The 17,376-nt window shown below is 35.3% G+C and overlaps 1 protein-coding gene across 8 annotated transcripts in view; it reads left to right on the forward strand.

Moving 5' to 3' along the window:
* The window catches only part of Axdnd1 (axonemal dynein light chain domain containing 1), a 193,402-nt gene that overhangs the window by 84,489 nt on the left and 91,537 nt on the right, over positions 1–17,376 (forward strand). For 7 of the 8 annotated variants that reach the window (XM_010630238.2, XM_010630237.2, XM_010630244.2 and 4 more), the window contains 3 exons: positions 545–665; positions 3,765–3,866; positions 4,897–5,057. In XM_010630238.2, the coding sequence (XP_010628540.1) occupies positions 545–665; positions 3,765–3,866; positions 4,897–5,057 (384 nt within the window). The remainder of the gene's footprint in view (positions 1–544; positions 666–3,764; positions 3,867–4,896; positions 5,058–17,376) is intronic. The other variant, XM_010630241.2, reaches the window with a different exon arrangement.

The raw sequence follows: 17,376 nt of genomic DNA on the forward strand, positions 1-17,376 counted from the left end.
AAAAAAAAAAAAAAAAAAAAAAAAAAAAATGGGGAAAGATATGCTCTGATAGACATTAATAAGTAATAGTTTAAAAAGAAGTTTTAAAAAGTACTTAATTATATGTAAGTCTTTGGATAGCTAGGAGAGATTTCTTTTTAATCTTGTAACAATTATGTATAATTTAAAAAATTGGTGGCTCATAGTTACTGGGCTTTATATCTTTAATAAAGAACCCTAAGTCTATGAGCAAAGAAGCTTAATAAAAAAAGCTACATTATTATTGTTTGTTTTCCTAAATTTTTATTAGATATAGTGAAAAATTCTATTCAATAAAGGACTAAGATGACAAGTATTTGGAGCAGGGAATATTATACTGGATTTTTTACTTTCATATGACTTTATAAGATTTAGAATTGAAATTTGAATATTTTTATTCTATTTTAGTATATATGGTTTCAATATATCCAGGAATCATACCAAAATTTAAGGGAATAAATTGCCTGTTTTGTAGGAAAGATTTTAAAAATTTGTCTGTATAGCTGTTTCGTAATTTTGTTTCTAGGATTGTAGAAGAGTACCACAACTTATATACATTACAAAGAGGAAGGATGGAGGCTGATATTAGACAGTTAATGGAAGAAAGAGATATCTGGAGCTCGGCCACACATAAATTAGCCCTAAAGGTTTGTTCATCTGGACTCACAGCTCAAACTTCTTTACAGTGAAAGTTTCATTTTATAGTTTTTAATTATGGAGACAGAAATTGATTAAAAAGGCTGCTTTTCATTATTGATGCATAACATAGCTTTTGTGGATCTGAAAAGTAGGAAGTTCAATTTTTTTGTGTGTTTTTCTCCCCTCTCTGTTGGGTACCTATCTATTGCAGGGCTCTTTTTTTTCCCACTAGAGCCTGTAAAACACAGTATTCTTTTTTTGTTGATAGGGTTTGGGAACATTTTAAAAAGTTCAACTTTAATTGATACTAATAATAAACTAGAAAAGTTGGTTCTAGTTTTATATAATGTAGACTTTTAGGATCATTGGATATTACACACTATTTTTATTACATTGGTACCCAGATGGGAAATATGGTAGCCAGTGGAACATGATGGCTTTAGAGAACTACCAGCAAAGTTCCACTGTATTTTGTATTTCTAAAATGTTTACTTATGGTTGCCTATTCTGATATCTGGAATTTGTAGGTATTAAAAGTGAATTATGGCCCATCTAGATGAAAAGGTTGCTCCAGTTTGATTGGTTCTTTAGTCCACTGGTGGCGGGTCACAGGGTTTCTATTGAGTAGCTTGCATAATGCACTTGCATTAGAGTTCTGTGTTAGACCCTACTCTGTGTAGTAGCTTTTGGAAGAAAATGTAGAAGGCATCCTTGTCAAAGTGTGAAGATATCCAAAGCAAAGAGGAAGCTAACAGGCTATGTGGTGGAATCAAGACTTGTTCATTGGAGGAACTTCATTTACTTGACAGAGGTCATTATTAGATTATTAGAGCATTAATGGGTACATGTTAAAGACATTTCCCAAAAAACAAACGTAAGGATCGGTGGAACAGACTAGAAGATGTAGAAACAACTCTGGACATACTCAGCCACCTAATTTTTGATGGAGTCAAACACCTTCACTGGAAGAAAGACAGCCTGTTTAATAAATGGTGCTGGGAAAACTGACTTTCCACATACTGAAGGTTGAAACTAGACTCGTATCTTTTACCATGTACTAACTTAAAATAAAAATGGATCAAATATCTAAATATTAAAACAAAAACACTAAATCTGCTGGGAGAGAAAGATAGAACACTTGAGGACATAGGAGCAGGCAAAGACTTCATGAACAAAACCCAGACTGCATAGGAAATACTACAAAGAATCAACAACTTGGACCTCATCTTATTAAAAAGTTTTATGAGCTGGGGATTTAGTTCAGTGGTGTTGCTGTTTGCCTTGTAAGTGCAAGGTTCCAAGTTCGAGTCCCAGTACAAAAAAAAAAAGAGGAAACTTTTGAACAGCAAGAGAAACCACCAGTGGAGCGAAGAGACAACTGACACCATGGGAAAATTTTTTACCAGAAGTGAAAAGACGCTTCTCAAGTGTAAAGAAGTAGAAATGGCAAATAAGAAAACATGTTCAACATCACTGGTCATTCATGAAATGCAAGTTAAAACAACACTGAGATTCCATCTCTCTCCAGAAAGAATGGCTGCTATCAAGAAATCAACCAATAACAAATCCTGCAGGGACTCTGAGGGAAAAGAAACCCTTCTTCACTGTTGGTTAGAATGTAGACTGGTGCAACTACTGTGGAGATCAGTGTGGAGATTCCTCAAAAAACTAAAACTAGAGGTTCTGTTTGACCCAGCTATTCCTCTTCTGGTGTCTTCCTGAAAGAATGAAAACTATCGTACCACAGCGATAAGTGCACACCCATGTTTATTAGCAGCACAGTTTGTAATAGCTAAATCATGGAAATAGCCTAAATGCCCATCAACCAACAAATGAATAAATGAAATGTGTTTTTTAAAAAAATAAGTTTTATTTTATCCATTCCCCCCTCAAGCCCCCTCCCCTCCTTATGTACAAAAGTGTTGTTTCCATTTTTCCTTCTATTTTTACTTTTTTCTTGTCCCTTCCTTTCTTTCTCCATCCCTCCTGCTTTGTCCTCATTTGAACACTTCCCAACTTTCAACATCCATTATACATCTCAGCCCTTATTTCCACGTTCAGTTTCTCACACCAGAGAAACAGTGTGGTATTTTTTATACAATGGAGTACTACTTTGCCATAAAGAAGGATGAGTTTCAAACGTTTATAGCTAAATGGTTGTGCCTTGAGACCATACTCTTAAGTGAAATAAATCCAACAAGATTTATTTAAATACTACATTGTTTCTCTAGTACGAGAAAGTGGAAATAAGGATTAAAATGTATAATAGATAATGGGAAATGAGAAATGGAAAGAAAATGTTCAAATGGGAAGGGAAACAAGGGAGGAGGGAGGGAGAAAGGAAGGAAGGAGAGGACAAGAAAAGTAAAAATAGAAGGAAAAAATAGAAACAAAGCTTTTGTAAATAGGGAGGAGAGGGCGCTTGAGTGGGGGAAGGGGAAAACGGGGCAGGATGTACCATCTATAGGTGCTATGTATTCCCATTGAAGAGGAAAAGAGATTTATTTATTACTTCATTTTCACTCTCATTCACCCATGAGTATGCAGGAGAGATTTCTAGAAGTTACATTAAATGAGATATTGCAACAGATTGAATGTTGAAGCAAATAAGGGAACCCAGCTCTATTCTTTTAAGAAGCATTAAGGATATTTGTAAAAATGTTAAAAAATGGTCCTCTCATCACTATTTTTCAAGAAATGTTGTATTTTCATAAAACCCTATTTATTTTAACATAATGAGTTTATTAATATGTTTAAGTAAATTAGCAGATTCATATTTTAAATAATTTTAGTTTAGCTTTTAGTGTAGCAAATGTCAGTAGATATAATCTATATAAATAAAAGCACTTTAGAGTCCTCAGTAATTTTTAACAATGTTAAAGTATCTTGAGATAAAATTATTTAGAACATTTGCTATGTACACTATTTCAGTTTTGTTCCAGTTCTGTGGTTTTAGAAAATGTGAATTTGTGATACACATTAATGATTAAATAAGAAATTTTGGTTGACATAATTATTCATGAAAGATTGACTTTGAAATAACTATAATAAATTATAGCGGTTTGTTAATGGTATTGGTTCCTGATTAGAGTACATTATTTTTATAGGTAATTGAAAGAAATGGAGTCATATTGGCTAAGAGGCTCTACCTCAATGAAAAAAGCTGGAATAAATATACTAAGCATTTCATCACATTGCTGTCAAACAAAGTAAGGCTCACCTTACTTAAGTAATGAGAGAAAAGACTCCAAGTATTGAGTTGTCAGACAATTAGGATTTGCTTTGCTAAGTGTATAAATTTTAAGTATAGTTTTGTATTTGTGTTTTATTTTGGGCAGAATGAAAAAAAAATCTAAGAAAAATAAATAAAGCCTCTCATTTTCTTAGACTTGTATTACATTGTAATTAAAACAATTTGTTTTATAATTCTACAGCTATTCAAATTCCTGTTTATTTATACTTATAATAAAATAAAAGTAAGTAGCTTTATTTATTGAAATAGTTGTATTATCAATGTATTCTATGCAATTTTATGAGAAAATCAGTGAGTACAGTAGGGAGAAAAAGAGCTGGCGTTTGTGTCTCTACTCAAACCATTTATATCAATCATTTTAATTTAACTCTTAAAACAATTATTTAAAATATGTATTGGTGACTTCATTTTATGAATAATAAAAATTAACTTCAAGTAAAATAAATGCTAGCCAAGGTTAACATCCAGTAAATGTGTAGGATTCATATTCAGTTCTGTCTGGTTTCATGGTTTCTGTTCTTTCCAATGTATTCTACTGTCCCTGTGAAAGTCTTATAGGAAAATTAGGTTCATGGGGAAAAAAATCTTCTCCTTGATACTTTATGTGTCATTGAAAATCCATCACCAGCCAGGCATGGTGGCTCACACCTGTAATCCCAGCATTTGGGAGGCTGAGGCAGGAGGATTACTGTGAGTTCATGACCAGCCTGGGCTACATAGTGAGTTCCAGGTCAGTCTCAACTACATAGTGAGACCCTTTCTCAAAAAACAAAAACAAAAACAAAAAGCCCAAACAAACAAAAAAGGAAATCCATCACCAAACAAATGTGTCATTGATATTTTGAAAAAGTAATATCTTCTAATTTTTTTGGATTTATTGCCTATGTATTTCTCTAGTTTTGCAGTATTGCTAATGTATATATGGTCTGTTGTATGTTAATGAATATTTGTTATATGAATAAGTAAATTGATTTTATGCATTTTAGGATACCACAGACCTTGCATTGTTGCAGAAATTGACACACAAATGGAGAAACTTACTGAACAAATTTAAACAGGATGTGGAACAAACTGAAGAGACTACAAAGGAGAAATTGCAAATTATTAAGGATGGCCTTATCAAATGGCAGCAGTTCTATGAAAATATGTGAGTCTCTAAGAATCCTCTTTTTTCTATTATATTATGTCTGAAAAACTCAGTACAATTTTCATTCTGTCTTTCTCCACACCCCTCCTTCTACCTTGTAATTACTTAAACATTGATTTTTGTGGAGGAAACTTGAATCACTTACTAAGGTAAATCTTGTTAAGGACCTTGAAAACTCTAAAGCTTTCTAGTGTTAAATATCAGTACTTCCCAATCACCCTGCTCAACTGTTATTTCCTTCATTTAAGTCCACCTCTTTTCAGTCTTTTTAAAATAAAGTCAATTTATTTCATTACTTTTGGAAAACTTGAGTGTCCGGATCCCACCTGCAAATTCTGTAGCATGGTGCATGTGCAGAAAAGTAAAATCAATGCATAACAGTTAAAGGGAGATGCATTTTGATTAAATATCATACTTTGTAATGACTAGGGTAATTTGATAATAGAATATAGTAATAAAGTAGTTAACGAGGCTAGGTAATTAAGTCAAAGCCAGAAAAGGTCAGTGGTAATATATGCTTTGGATACAGACTGGACTAGATGATTTCTATGTTTTTTTTTTCTTGCAATAATAAAAACAATTTGCATAACCAATTTGGTCTTCATATCAAAAATCTGTTGTCCAGGATCATATAGCCAATTGCTACTTGATTTCTTAAGTTAATGCATATTACTTTATAGACTAGTGGTTTTCCTTTTGGCATCTTCATAAATGCATATAATATGCTTTGATGAGTTCCCCCTTCACCTTCCCTGTCCTCCCCCATTTTACAATCTTTTTGTCTTCTTTAATAATCTTTCTTCTAATTTCATCCCCCCCGCCCCCGCCTATGGAGAGGAAATGTGATATTTGTCTTTCTTAGTCCGGTTTATTTCACGTAATGTGATGGCATCCAGTTCCACTCATTTTCTTGCATATGATATGATTTTGTTTTCATCTCCCCTCTTTTCCTCCCCATTTCTCTTCCCTTCTTTTTGAGTCTTTATCTGGATTTGCTGTCAGTGTGATACTGGTTTTGTAGAATGAATTTAGAAGTCTTCCTTCCATTTCTATGTCATGGAATAATTTGAAGAGCAACAGTGACAGTTCTTTAAAAGTCTAGAAAAATTCAGCAATAAATTTGTCCAATAAATTAGTCCTGGGTTTCTTTTTGTTGAGAGACCTTTTATTACTGCTTCAGTTTCTTTGCTTATTATTGATCTATTTAGAAGATTTTATATCTTCTTGGTTCATTTTTGGTAGCTATATATACCTAGAAGTCTATTTATTTATTCTATATTATCTAATTTGTTGGAATAAAAGTTTTCAAAGTAGTTTTTAATACTCCTCTGGATTTCAGTGGTATCTCTTGTAATATCAACTTTTTGCTTCTAATTTTATTAATTTGAATCTTCTTTTTCTTTTGGTTAGTTTGACCAATAGTTTGTCATCTTATCTTTTCAAAGAACCAATTCTTCAATTAATGAATCCTTCATATTGTTCTTTTAGTTTCTATTTCATTAATTTCAGCTCTGATCTTTATTATTTATTTGTTTCTAGTGGTTTTGGGTATGACTTTTTTTTTGGACCTTGATATGCATCATTGGGCTATTTACTTGAGATTGTCCTGTTTTTCCAATGTAGGCACTCATAGTTATGTTTCCCTCTTAGAACTGTCTTCACTATGTCCTACAGATTCTAGTATATTTTGTTTCCAGTATTATTTCATTTAAGGTGTTTTAAATTTCCCACAGTTTCTTCAGTGACCCACTGTAGGTTAAAGTATTTTATCAAGTCTTCATTTTGTAGTTTCTGTATTTTCTCTTGTAGTAGTTTCTCTTATACTTTCATTTCATTGTGATCTGATAGGATGAGATTATTTCAATTTTTTATATTTAAGACTTGCTGTGCAGACTAATATGGTTCATTTTGGGGAAAGTTTCATAAGCTACTGAAAATGTGTATTCTGCTGTTGTTGGATGAAATACTCTGTAGGCATCTTTTAAGTCCATTTAGCCTGTAATATGGTTTAATTCCCACTTGTTAATTTTTTATCTAGATGACCTATTTGTGAAAATGGGGTATTTAAATCATCCACTACTTTAATTATAAGTGTGCTCAAGCAATTATTCATTACTTATCTGAAATTAAAGTGGACCTAGAATCCTGTATTTTTTCTTTTGTTACTAAATCACCAGAGCTTCACAAGATCTGAAGTATATTCTTCAGAATCTGAAATAGGCTATGCCCATTCCTACCATAGGGCCTTTGCTGTTCTGTTTTTGCACATGCCCCATTCTTTGCTCATAATGCTTTTTGCTCCTCTTGATTTATTTAATTGCCACTCACCTTTCAGACCTTAGTCTGTTCTGAATAGCCCCCTTTCCCTTGTGTTACATCTCTCCTAACATGATGGAACTTTCCTTCATTGACCATATATCTAGTAGCAATTATACATATACTTTTGTGACTATATAATTATGTATTTCCCATTAAACTATAAAGTTAGAAATCAAATTTATTTTTTCTTTATTTTGTTTTATGCCTCTCTTGGTACTTGATATATTTTAGACACTGTAGAAAAGTGAAGGAAGGAGGGAAGGTAGAAAGTAATGAAGGTTAGAGGGCAAGAGGGAAGGAAGGAAAGAAAGAAAAAGGAATGAGTACTGTTTGCTTTATGAAATTGAGTGCACCAATGTTCCATGTGTAGGTTTGCAATAGTTATGTCTTCTTGGTGAATTGTTCTCTTACCAATACATAATGACTAATCCTGCTTGTTTTCAGATTCATTTGGCATGAAATATCTTTTTCTATTCTTTTGAATATACACAGATATAGATATATTTATTGTTGTCTAAATGCAATATTTTTCCAACTTTTTCTTCAGACCCTCAGTTTTTTTCTTCTGCTTAATCAAGCCTGTTGGGTAGGCTTTACACTGAATTTTTTATTTAGTTTATTGGGATTTTCGTTTTCAGAATTCTGTCTGATTGTTTTTTCAAAATCTAATTATCAGTGTATTGTTTCATATCCTGCATTGCCTTCCTTTGTAATTCTGATATTTATTTGTATCTTCTTTGAGTTTGTTGATCATTTGTGAATATTCTTTGTGTGGCATTTTATCTACTTTGATGTCTAGGTCAGTTACTGTAGAGATATTAAATTTTGGAAGTGTCATATTGTGTTCTTTTCGTGTTTCTTGTGTTTCTGTATTGAGATTTGTACATCTCTTGGGATGGATCTGTCTTCCACTTGCATGTGAGGGCCTTTTTAAGGGAACAGCCTTCCCTAACAGTGTCCTTGGTGATTGAATTTGTTATGTTCACTGTATTTCCAAGGTTTTCTTGTCACTTCTTTGCTAGTACTTAAAATATTTTGACATGAAGGTTTCACAATGTGAGGTCCTTTTATTGATTTGGGAAATAGTGCTGTAGACCATGAAATATTTGTGTTACACTCCCTGTGATCACTCCTCTAGTCTTGTCAAGTTAACTTCATTGGTACACTTTAGGTATATATTAAGATCGCATTCATCATTGGAATTTATACCTGCACATGCTACATCTTAGTTTTTTTTCCCCATTCCTCTTCCCTCCCTTTTATCCCTCCAACTCTCCCTATTTATAAAAGCTTTGTTTCTGTTTTTTCCTTCTTTTCTCATATTTCTTTCTTTCCTTTCCTCCACATACCCTACTTTCCCTTCCTCTTTGAAACTTTGCTTCCTATTTCACATTATCTATTGTACATTTTGGTCCTTATTTACACTTTTAGTTTTTCACACCAGAGAGAGAATTTGCAACAATATACCTGCTTAAAGGGTATGGAAGTGACTGGTAGTGAGGCCTCTTGTGGGTGTGCTGTCCATGGTATTTGTGTTGTTTTTCTGTAGTTGTTCTTTTGGTGGATGCCCAGAAGCATGTCTTCACCACCAGGCGGTGGCTACTTTGGGCCTAGTCATCACCTGGGGAATTTTATGTATGTTATTCTTTGAATTAAAGTGTTGACCAAAGTTTCAATGGAGTTGGGTTGTACTTGGGGTAAGGTTTTATCTGTGCTGGATTTGTACCTCAGCATCAGGGTAAAAACCCTGTATTGTACTATGACATCTACATCCTTAACAATAACTCCTACAGCAATGGTAGGGCCTGAAAAAAGTATAAACCCAAGAGGTTTTAAAGATTAAAAAAAACCCCAGTTAATTAAGAGGGAAGACAATGTGAGAAAAGAAACAAAAAAATTAGAATGTTTGAAAAATTGAAAAGAAAGATGAACAAAAGTAGAAAGTGAAGACAGGAAAAAAAATGGCAGACATAGTGGTGCAAGCCTGCAGTCCCAGTCACCCAGGAGGCCAAGGGTTGAATGAACAACCCAGAGAAACCCCTTTGTAGAACAGAAAAATAAAAGAACTGGGGGTTGAGCACCTTTGTGTTCTATTCCTACCATCATGTACACATGCATGCCTACTCCCCCTTCCCACTGACAAATCAAAGGCAAATATGGTGGAACTGTCTGGCAAACACATCCCATGGATGCCAATGCACCCTGGAGCATACCATGTGGGCCATTTCAATCCACACTGCAGAGGTGCAGGGGTGGGGTGGCATAAAGGCCATGGATATGAGCTCTAGAAGATAGAGTAGAAGTGAGGCTATCAATGAAAATTGAAGCCCACTGGAAAAGTGAAGAAAATGTCTGCAATAAAGGCACACTGGACCACTGCAGTTGGTAAGTTGGTGGGATCAGCACCTCCCATAGAAATCCGGACTTGCTTAGGGGGAAGGACAGCTAAAACCTGCAGTAGAACCTTGCAGAGTTCAATCCTGCAGGAGGCCAGGGACCAAAACTTGGGCCTTGCTACCAGAAATTAGCCCTAATCATCTCAGTGGACTATAGCTGACTTGCTGAGACTAATCAATTTAAATCTGTAACCTGCTGTCCACTTTGTCTACCAAGACAATAGAGACATATGGGAGGCCCTTTTTAAAGAGATACATATTCGTTTTCTCTCTCTTTCCCTTCTTGTTCTGTATTTCTCTCCCTCTTAATTCCTACACCCGTCCTACTTCAGATTGTTTTTCTGTCTCTTTTCCTTCTCTTGACTGTCATTATTCTTATAGGAAGGTGAATACAGTTTCTAGCTTCTCTATTGCTGTTAGTTTGTTCTGTTCTTGTCTTTATTCTTTTGCTCTGCCTTTTCCACTTGTCTTCAACAGTTTCTTAAAATTTGCATGATCTTCCTGTGTCTTCTAGCCTCATTTCTAAGCTTTTCCTCTCCTTTGCCCTATCTCTCCCACCCAACCCCTTCTAAATCCTAATCCTGAAGGATAAATTTGCTATATTGAAGGGTTTATTTACTACAAACATATTTTGGGCTTGTCCTTGATTTCAGTCTACACAGTTAAATGTGACAGATTAATTGCTACCACAAATTGTCATTTTCTAAGCTGTGTTTGATGCTATTGTTGATGGCATTTGTGTCATCTGGGCCAAGGTATCGTGACTGAGCTAATCACATGTCTTCCCTGGCATACTGGAAATGAGATTACCTAAGAGTCATTAGAGACTCAACGCTATACTTGGAAGACACTTCTGAGAAGCAATCATTCCATATGGATTCTAAATACAAGCAATAAAGACAGTCACAATAAGCAATATTGAAGTATCAGCCCAGGAATTAATCTAAAATACAGCACCACCAACAAAAACAGAAATGAGAAGACAACTAAACAAGGTGCAACCACAGACATCCAGCTCACCCCAGGCAAATTCTGGGGGCAGCAAAGTGGAAAGATCCGATGACCACCTGGACACCCTGAATTTATAGCATGGGAAGTAAAAAAACAGATGAATAGGCTCTAGAAAAATTCAAAACAGAAATAACTTCCCAGATAGCTACAGAAATGGTGAGTAGGATGAAAGACACGATTAGAGACTCTAAAACAGAAACAAATTTAAAAAAAAATAGATGAGTTGAGGACCATGATGGAAGCCATGAATGCCCAGCTTAGGGAAAAAAAAATGGAATCCATGAAACAGATTCAAACAGATATCCAGGAGATTAAATACTCCATTGAAAGTATTCACAGCAGATTGACCCAATGTGAAGATAGAATATCAGATCTAGAAGGCAGGTTTGTGGTTAGTGACAATGAAAAGAGAGATTTCTTAAAAATAGTAAGGGACCATGAGAAATTGATCCATCAGCTGCTAGATGATGCAAAGAAGAATAACATAAGACTGATAGAAGTCCCCAAAGAAGCAAGAGAAAGTACAAATGACATTTTAAAAATGTTCACAGAAGTAATGGCAGAAAACTTGCCAAACAGAGGAAAAGAATTAGGTATACATATAAGTGAGGCATATAGGACTCCAACTAGCCATGATTAAAAAAAAAAAAGGTACACTTAAACACAATAGTCACCCAACAGAAGAACCCAGACACCCAACAGAAGAACAAAATCCTACAAGCAGTTAGAGAAAATAAACAAATCACATTCAAAGGAAAGCCCATTGGAATTACAGCAGACTTTTCAACACAAACCCTCAAGTCAAGGAGAGCCTGGAGCAAAATATTTCATGCCCTAAAAGAAAATAACTTCCAATTTAGACTGTTCTATGCTGCAAATTTATTTTTATTAGATACTATCACAAGAAAGAACACCTGAGAAACTTCATGAATATAAAACCAGTGCTCCAAACAATTCTAAATATTCTAGAAAAAGACAATGAGGTTCACAATGCCATGAGGCCCAAGAGAGCAAATCCATCAGGCAAGGTGAGAAATTAAAGGGAAAGAAGGAAAAATAAAAAATAAAAGAGCCAACAACAGTAAACTATCATGACAAGGATGAATCAATATATACCAATTATAACCATCACTGTTAATGGCCTCAATTCACCAATCAAAAGAAATAGACTGGCAAAATGGATTAAGAACCAAAGTCCAACAATATGCTGTACACAAGAAACACAATTCAAAAAGAAATTCATAGACTGAAAGTAAAAGGATGGAAAACAGCTCTCTATGTGACAGAAACCTGGAAAAAAGCAGGGGTAGCAAGTTCATTTGCAGACAAAGTAGATTTCAAACCAAACTAATTAAAAGAGACAAAGAAGGTCACTACATCCTTGTAAAGGGAACAATCCAATAGGAAGAGATGACAATCATCAATATATATGCACCAAATATTAGTGCTCCCAACTATATAAAACAAATATTAATGGATATGAAAGACCAAATAAGCAGTAATACAGTTATAGTGGGGAAACTCAGTACTCAACTGACATAAATAGACAGATCATCTAGACAGAAAATCAACAATGAAATACTAGAACTGAACCAAACTTTTGAACAAATTGAACAAATGGATTTAATAGATGTCTACAGAGTGTTCCATCCCACAAAATCAGAATACACATTCTTTTCCACTGTACACAGGTTATTCTCCAAAATAGACCACATGCTAGCTCATACAACATGTTTAAGTAAATGCAAAGGAATAGAAGTTACCTCTTGTATATTATCAGACCATGGTGCAATTAAACTGGAGGTCAATAGCATAAGAAACCAGAAGAACTTCACAAACACATGGAAGTTGAGTAATACTCTCCTGAACAACCAATTGGTCAGAGAGGAAATTAAAGAAGAAATTAGATAGTTTCTACAATTAAATGACAATGGCAATACAACATACAGGAGCCTATGGGACACCACGAAAGCAGTTCTATGAGGGAAATTCAGAGCAGTGAATGCCCATACTAACAAAACAGAGCTTCTTCAAGCTCCTAGGAAAAGGAGCAAGACAAACCCAAAGCTTGTACAAGGAAGGAAATTATAAAGAATAGAGCAGAAATCAATGCAATGGAAACTAAGAAAATGATACAAGAAATTCAGCAAATCGAAGAGTTGGTTCTTTGAAAGAATAAATAAAATCAACAAACTCTTAGCCAACCTTATCAAAAGAAGAAGGGCCAGGGATTTAGCTCAGTGGTTCTGCCACCTGCCTTGCAAGTGCAAGGTCCTGAGTTTGATCCCTTGTACAAAAAAAAAAAAAAAAAAAAAAAAAAAAAAAAAAAAGGCTCAAATCCATGCACTTAGGAATTAACCAGCAGAAATCCAGAGGATCATCAATACCTTCTTAGAGAACCTATACTCCAATAAAATAGCAAACACAGGATAAATGGACAGATTCCTGAATACATGTAAATTACCAAAGCTGAATGAAGAAGTTATAAAAATTCTAAACATCCCAATTTCAGTCATTGAACTTGAAAATGTAATTAAAAATTTATCAACATTCTTTACGGCTGAGTAGTATTCCATTTTATAGAAAAACTGCATCTTCTATATCCAGTCTCCAACTGATGGGCAAATGGCTGTTTCCAAGTTTTAGCTGTTACAAACTGTGTCGCTATAAACATAGGTGTGCATATATCACTGTGATATGATTCTTTTAATTCTTTTGGAAAGATACCTAGCAGAGGGATGGCTGGGTCAAATGGAACCTCTAGACCCAGCTCTCTGAGGTATCTCCATATTGATTTCCATAGTGGTTGCACCAGTCTGCACTCCCACCAACAATGGAGAAGGGTTCCTTTCTATCCACAACCCCACCAACATTTGTCATTGTTTGATTTCTTGATAGCAGCCATTCTTTGTGGGGTGAAGTGGAATCTCAGTGTTGCTTTCATCTGCATCTCTCAAATGACCAGTGATGTGGAACATTTTTTCATGTATTTACTTGCTGCTTTTACTTCTTTGTCTGAGAAATGTCTGTTCATTTCAGATGCCCATTTTTGAAGCAGGACTTTATATTTGAGGGGCTGATTTTTTTGAGTTCTTTATATATTCTAGATTATAGTCATTCATTGGAAAATGGATACATATTGAGGATATACTCCTAAGTGAAATAAATAAGTCACACATGTATAAATACCAAATAGTTTCTCTGGTGTGAAAAACTATAATAGTACATAAGATCCTGATATAATTGACAATGTGAAGTAGGAAGAAAAGGGCTAAAGGTGTAGGGGAAATAGGAAGGATAGTGGAAAGGTAACAAGGGAAAAGGAAAAAAATGAGAAAATGTAAATAAAGTATTTGTAAATAAGGAAGGGAGGAGGGAGTGAAGGGAGGGCAGGGATAAGGGGAAAATGAGAACCAAGACCTGTCATGTAAAGGTACAAGATCCCAATGATGAATGTAACTGTACTGTATACATAAAATATACCAATAAACTCAATGAGAAAAAAATTTTACCAACAAAGAATAAGCCAGGTCCTGATGGTTTCACTTCTGAATTCTACAAGAAAATTAGGGAAGAGCTAATGCCACTATGTCTCAAACTCTTTAATGAAATTGAAGGGGAAGCAATACTTGCAAACTCATTCCTGGAAGCAAGCGTTACTCTGATTCTGAAAGCAGAGGAACACCCAACTCAAAAAGAGAACTTCAAGCCAATCACCCTAGTGAACATAGATGCAAAAATCCCCAATAAAATACTAGCAAACAGAATAAAGAGGATCATCAAAAAGATCATACACCCTGGCCAAACGGGATTCATCCCAGGGATGCAAGGATGGTTCAACATACATAAATCAATAAATATAATACACTGTATTAACAGGCTCAAGGACAAAAACCATATGATCATCTAATAGATGCAGAAAGAGCATTTTATAAAATCCAACACCCATTCATGATAAAAACCCTATAGAAAATTGGAATAGATGATCTCTATCTCAACCTGATAAAGGCTATCTATGAAAAACCAACAGCCAACATCATACTAAATGGTCAAAAACTGAAACCCTTCACACTAAAATCAGGAACAAGATAAGAATGTCCATTATCATCACTCCTGTCCAATATAGTTTTGGAAACAGCCACAGCAATTAGACAAGAGAAAGAAAAGGGATAAAGATAGGAAAAGAAGAAGTTAAACTGTCATTATTTTCTGATGATGTGATACTCTACATCAGCGACCCAAAAAACTGCTAAAAACTTTCTAGACTTAATTGACAGATTCAGTAGAGTAGCTGGATGGATACAAGGTCAATATTCAAAAATCAAGAGCCTTCTTGTACACAAATAACAGACTCACTGAGAGAGAAATTGGCAAAACAATTCCTTCACAATAGCATCCAAAAAAAAAAAAAAAGAAATATCTAGGAATCCATCTAATGAAGGAAGTAAAAGAACTCTACCTTAAAAACTACAGCACCCTGAATAAAAGAGATGAAGAGGATATCAAAAAATGGAAAGACATCCCTTGCTCCTGGGTATAAAGAAGCAATATAGTAAAAAATGGCTATACTTCCAAAACTTCTATATAGATTCAATGCAATCCTGATTGAAACCCCAACAGTATATTTCACATCTAATGAAGGAAGTAAAAGAACTCTACCTTAAAAACTACAGCACCCTGAATAAAAGAGATGAAGAGGATATCAAAAAATGGAAAGACATCCCTTGCTCCTGGGTAGGAAGAAGCAATATAGTAAAAAATGGCTATACTTCCAAAACTTCTATATAGATTCAATGCAATCCTGATTGAAACCCCAACAGTATATTTCACAGAACTAGAGAAAACAATCCAAAAATCCATTTGGAATCAGAAGAGACATAGAATATCAAAAACAATTCTAGTCAACAAAGACAAGGTAAGGGGGTATGACAATCACCATTTTGAAACAATACTACAAAGCTATTGTGATAAAACAGCATGGTTTTGACAAAGAAACAGACCCAAGGATCAGTGGAACCCAAAGAAGATGCAAGTACAACTTCAGACACACTCAGCCACCCCATCTTTGAAAATGGAGCCAAACATCCTTACTGGAGTAAAGATAGCTTCTTCAATAAATGGTGCTGAAAAAACTGGATTTCAACCTGCCACAGATTAAAACTAGACCCCTATCTTTCACCATGCTCTAAACTAAAATGAAGTGGATAAAGGATCTAAATGTTGAAACAGAAACACTAAACTTGCTGGAAGATAGGTTAGGTAGAACTCTTGAAGACATTGGAATAGGAAAAGACATTATGAACAAAACCTCAGTAGCACAGTAACTAGCACAGAGAATCAACAACTGGGATCTCATCCTATTAAAAACCTTCTGCACTGCAAGAGAAACCAACAAAGCTAAGAGACAACATACAATGTTGGAAAAAATTTTTACTAGCAGTTCCTCAAATAAAGGACTATTATCTAGAATATATAAAGTACTTTAAAAAATCAGACCCCCACAAATTAAAAAAAACCCAGTCCAAAATTGGGCATCTGAAATGAACAGATATTTCTCAGACAAAGAAGTAAAAGCAACAAATAAATATGTGAAAAAATGTTCAATGTCACTGGTCATTTGAGAGATGCAGGTGAAAACAACACTGAGATTCCATCTCACTCCAGAAAGAGTGGCTGCTATCATAAAATCAACCAGTAATGAATGCTGGCAAGAATGTGGGGAGAAAGGAAGCTTGCTCCACTGCTAGAGGGAGTGTAGATTGGTGCAACCACTGTGGCAATCAATATGGAGATTAAAAAAACTAGGATTAGAGGCCCCATTTGACCAAGGTATTCCCCTTCTCTGTAACTTCCCAAAATAATTAAAAGAATCATCCATAGCAATATATGCACACCCATGTTTATTAGCAGTACAGTTTTTAATAGCGAAAACTTGGAAACAACCCAATTGCCCATCAACTGGAGACTGGATAAAGATGTGTTTTTTAAAAAATGAGATGGAACATGGCGGGTACACGACCTCCCAGACTGCGCGACAACAGACCCAGCAAGGACCCAAAGACCCTGGAGGGGGTCTCTTCAGCTGCCTGCCTGCCTGAGATCACCCAGCGGGTGCGCGACCCCCCCGGACTGCGCGACAACAGACCCAGCAAGGAAGGTAGCCACCCGGGCGCCCTTGAAACACCCCAACGACCTCCCCCCCCATTCTCAACCCTCCTGATCGGGCCAGTCCTTAGACCAACTCTGCAGAGGCATAGGTTCTCATGAAGGGTAGTTTTCTGAGCTCCCAACTTTGAACATCTTTAAAGAAAGGGCAGCGGAAACCTGTAATAAAACTGAGTGGAGTTCAACCCTGAGGGTAGGGAAACTCAAGTTAGGCCTTGTGGACTGTGTTCAGTCTCAGTCGTGGGGAACTGCCATTGGCTAGCTGAGACCAGGGGATTTGGTTCTGCATATGGCTGTACATGTGGTATAATATGAGAACAGAGACAGTCTGAAAGAGGCCCCTCAAATTCTTTTTTTTCCCTCTCTCTCTTTTTTTCTTTTCCTCATTCCACCCTAAAATTTCTTTCTTTTTTCTGTCCTCTCTCTCC

This window comes from Fukomys damarensis, unplaced genomic scaffold, assembly GCF_012274545.1.
Source record: "Fukomys damarensis isolate Sample0158 unplaced genomic scaffold, DMR_v1.0_HiC HiC_scaffold_11, whole genome shotgun sequence".
NCBI classification, from domain to species: Eukaryota; Metazoa; Chordata; class Mammalia; order Rodentia; family Bathyergidae; genus Fukomys; species Fukomys damarensis.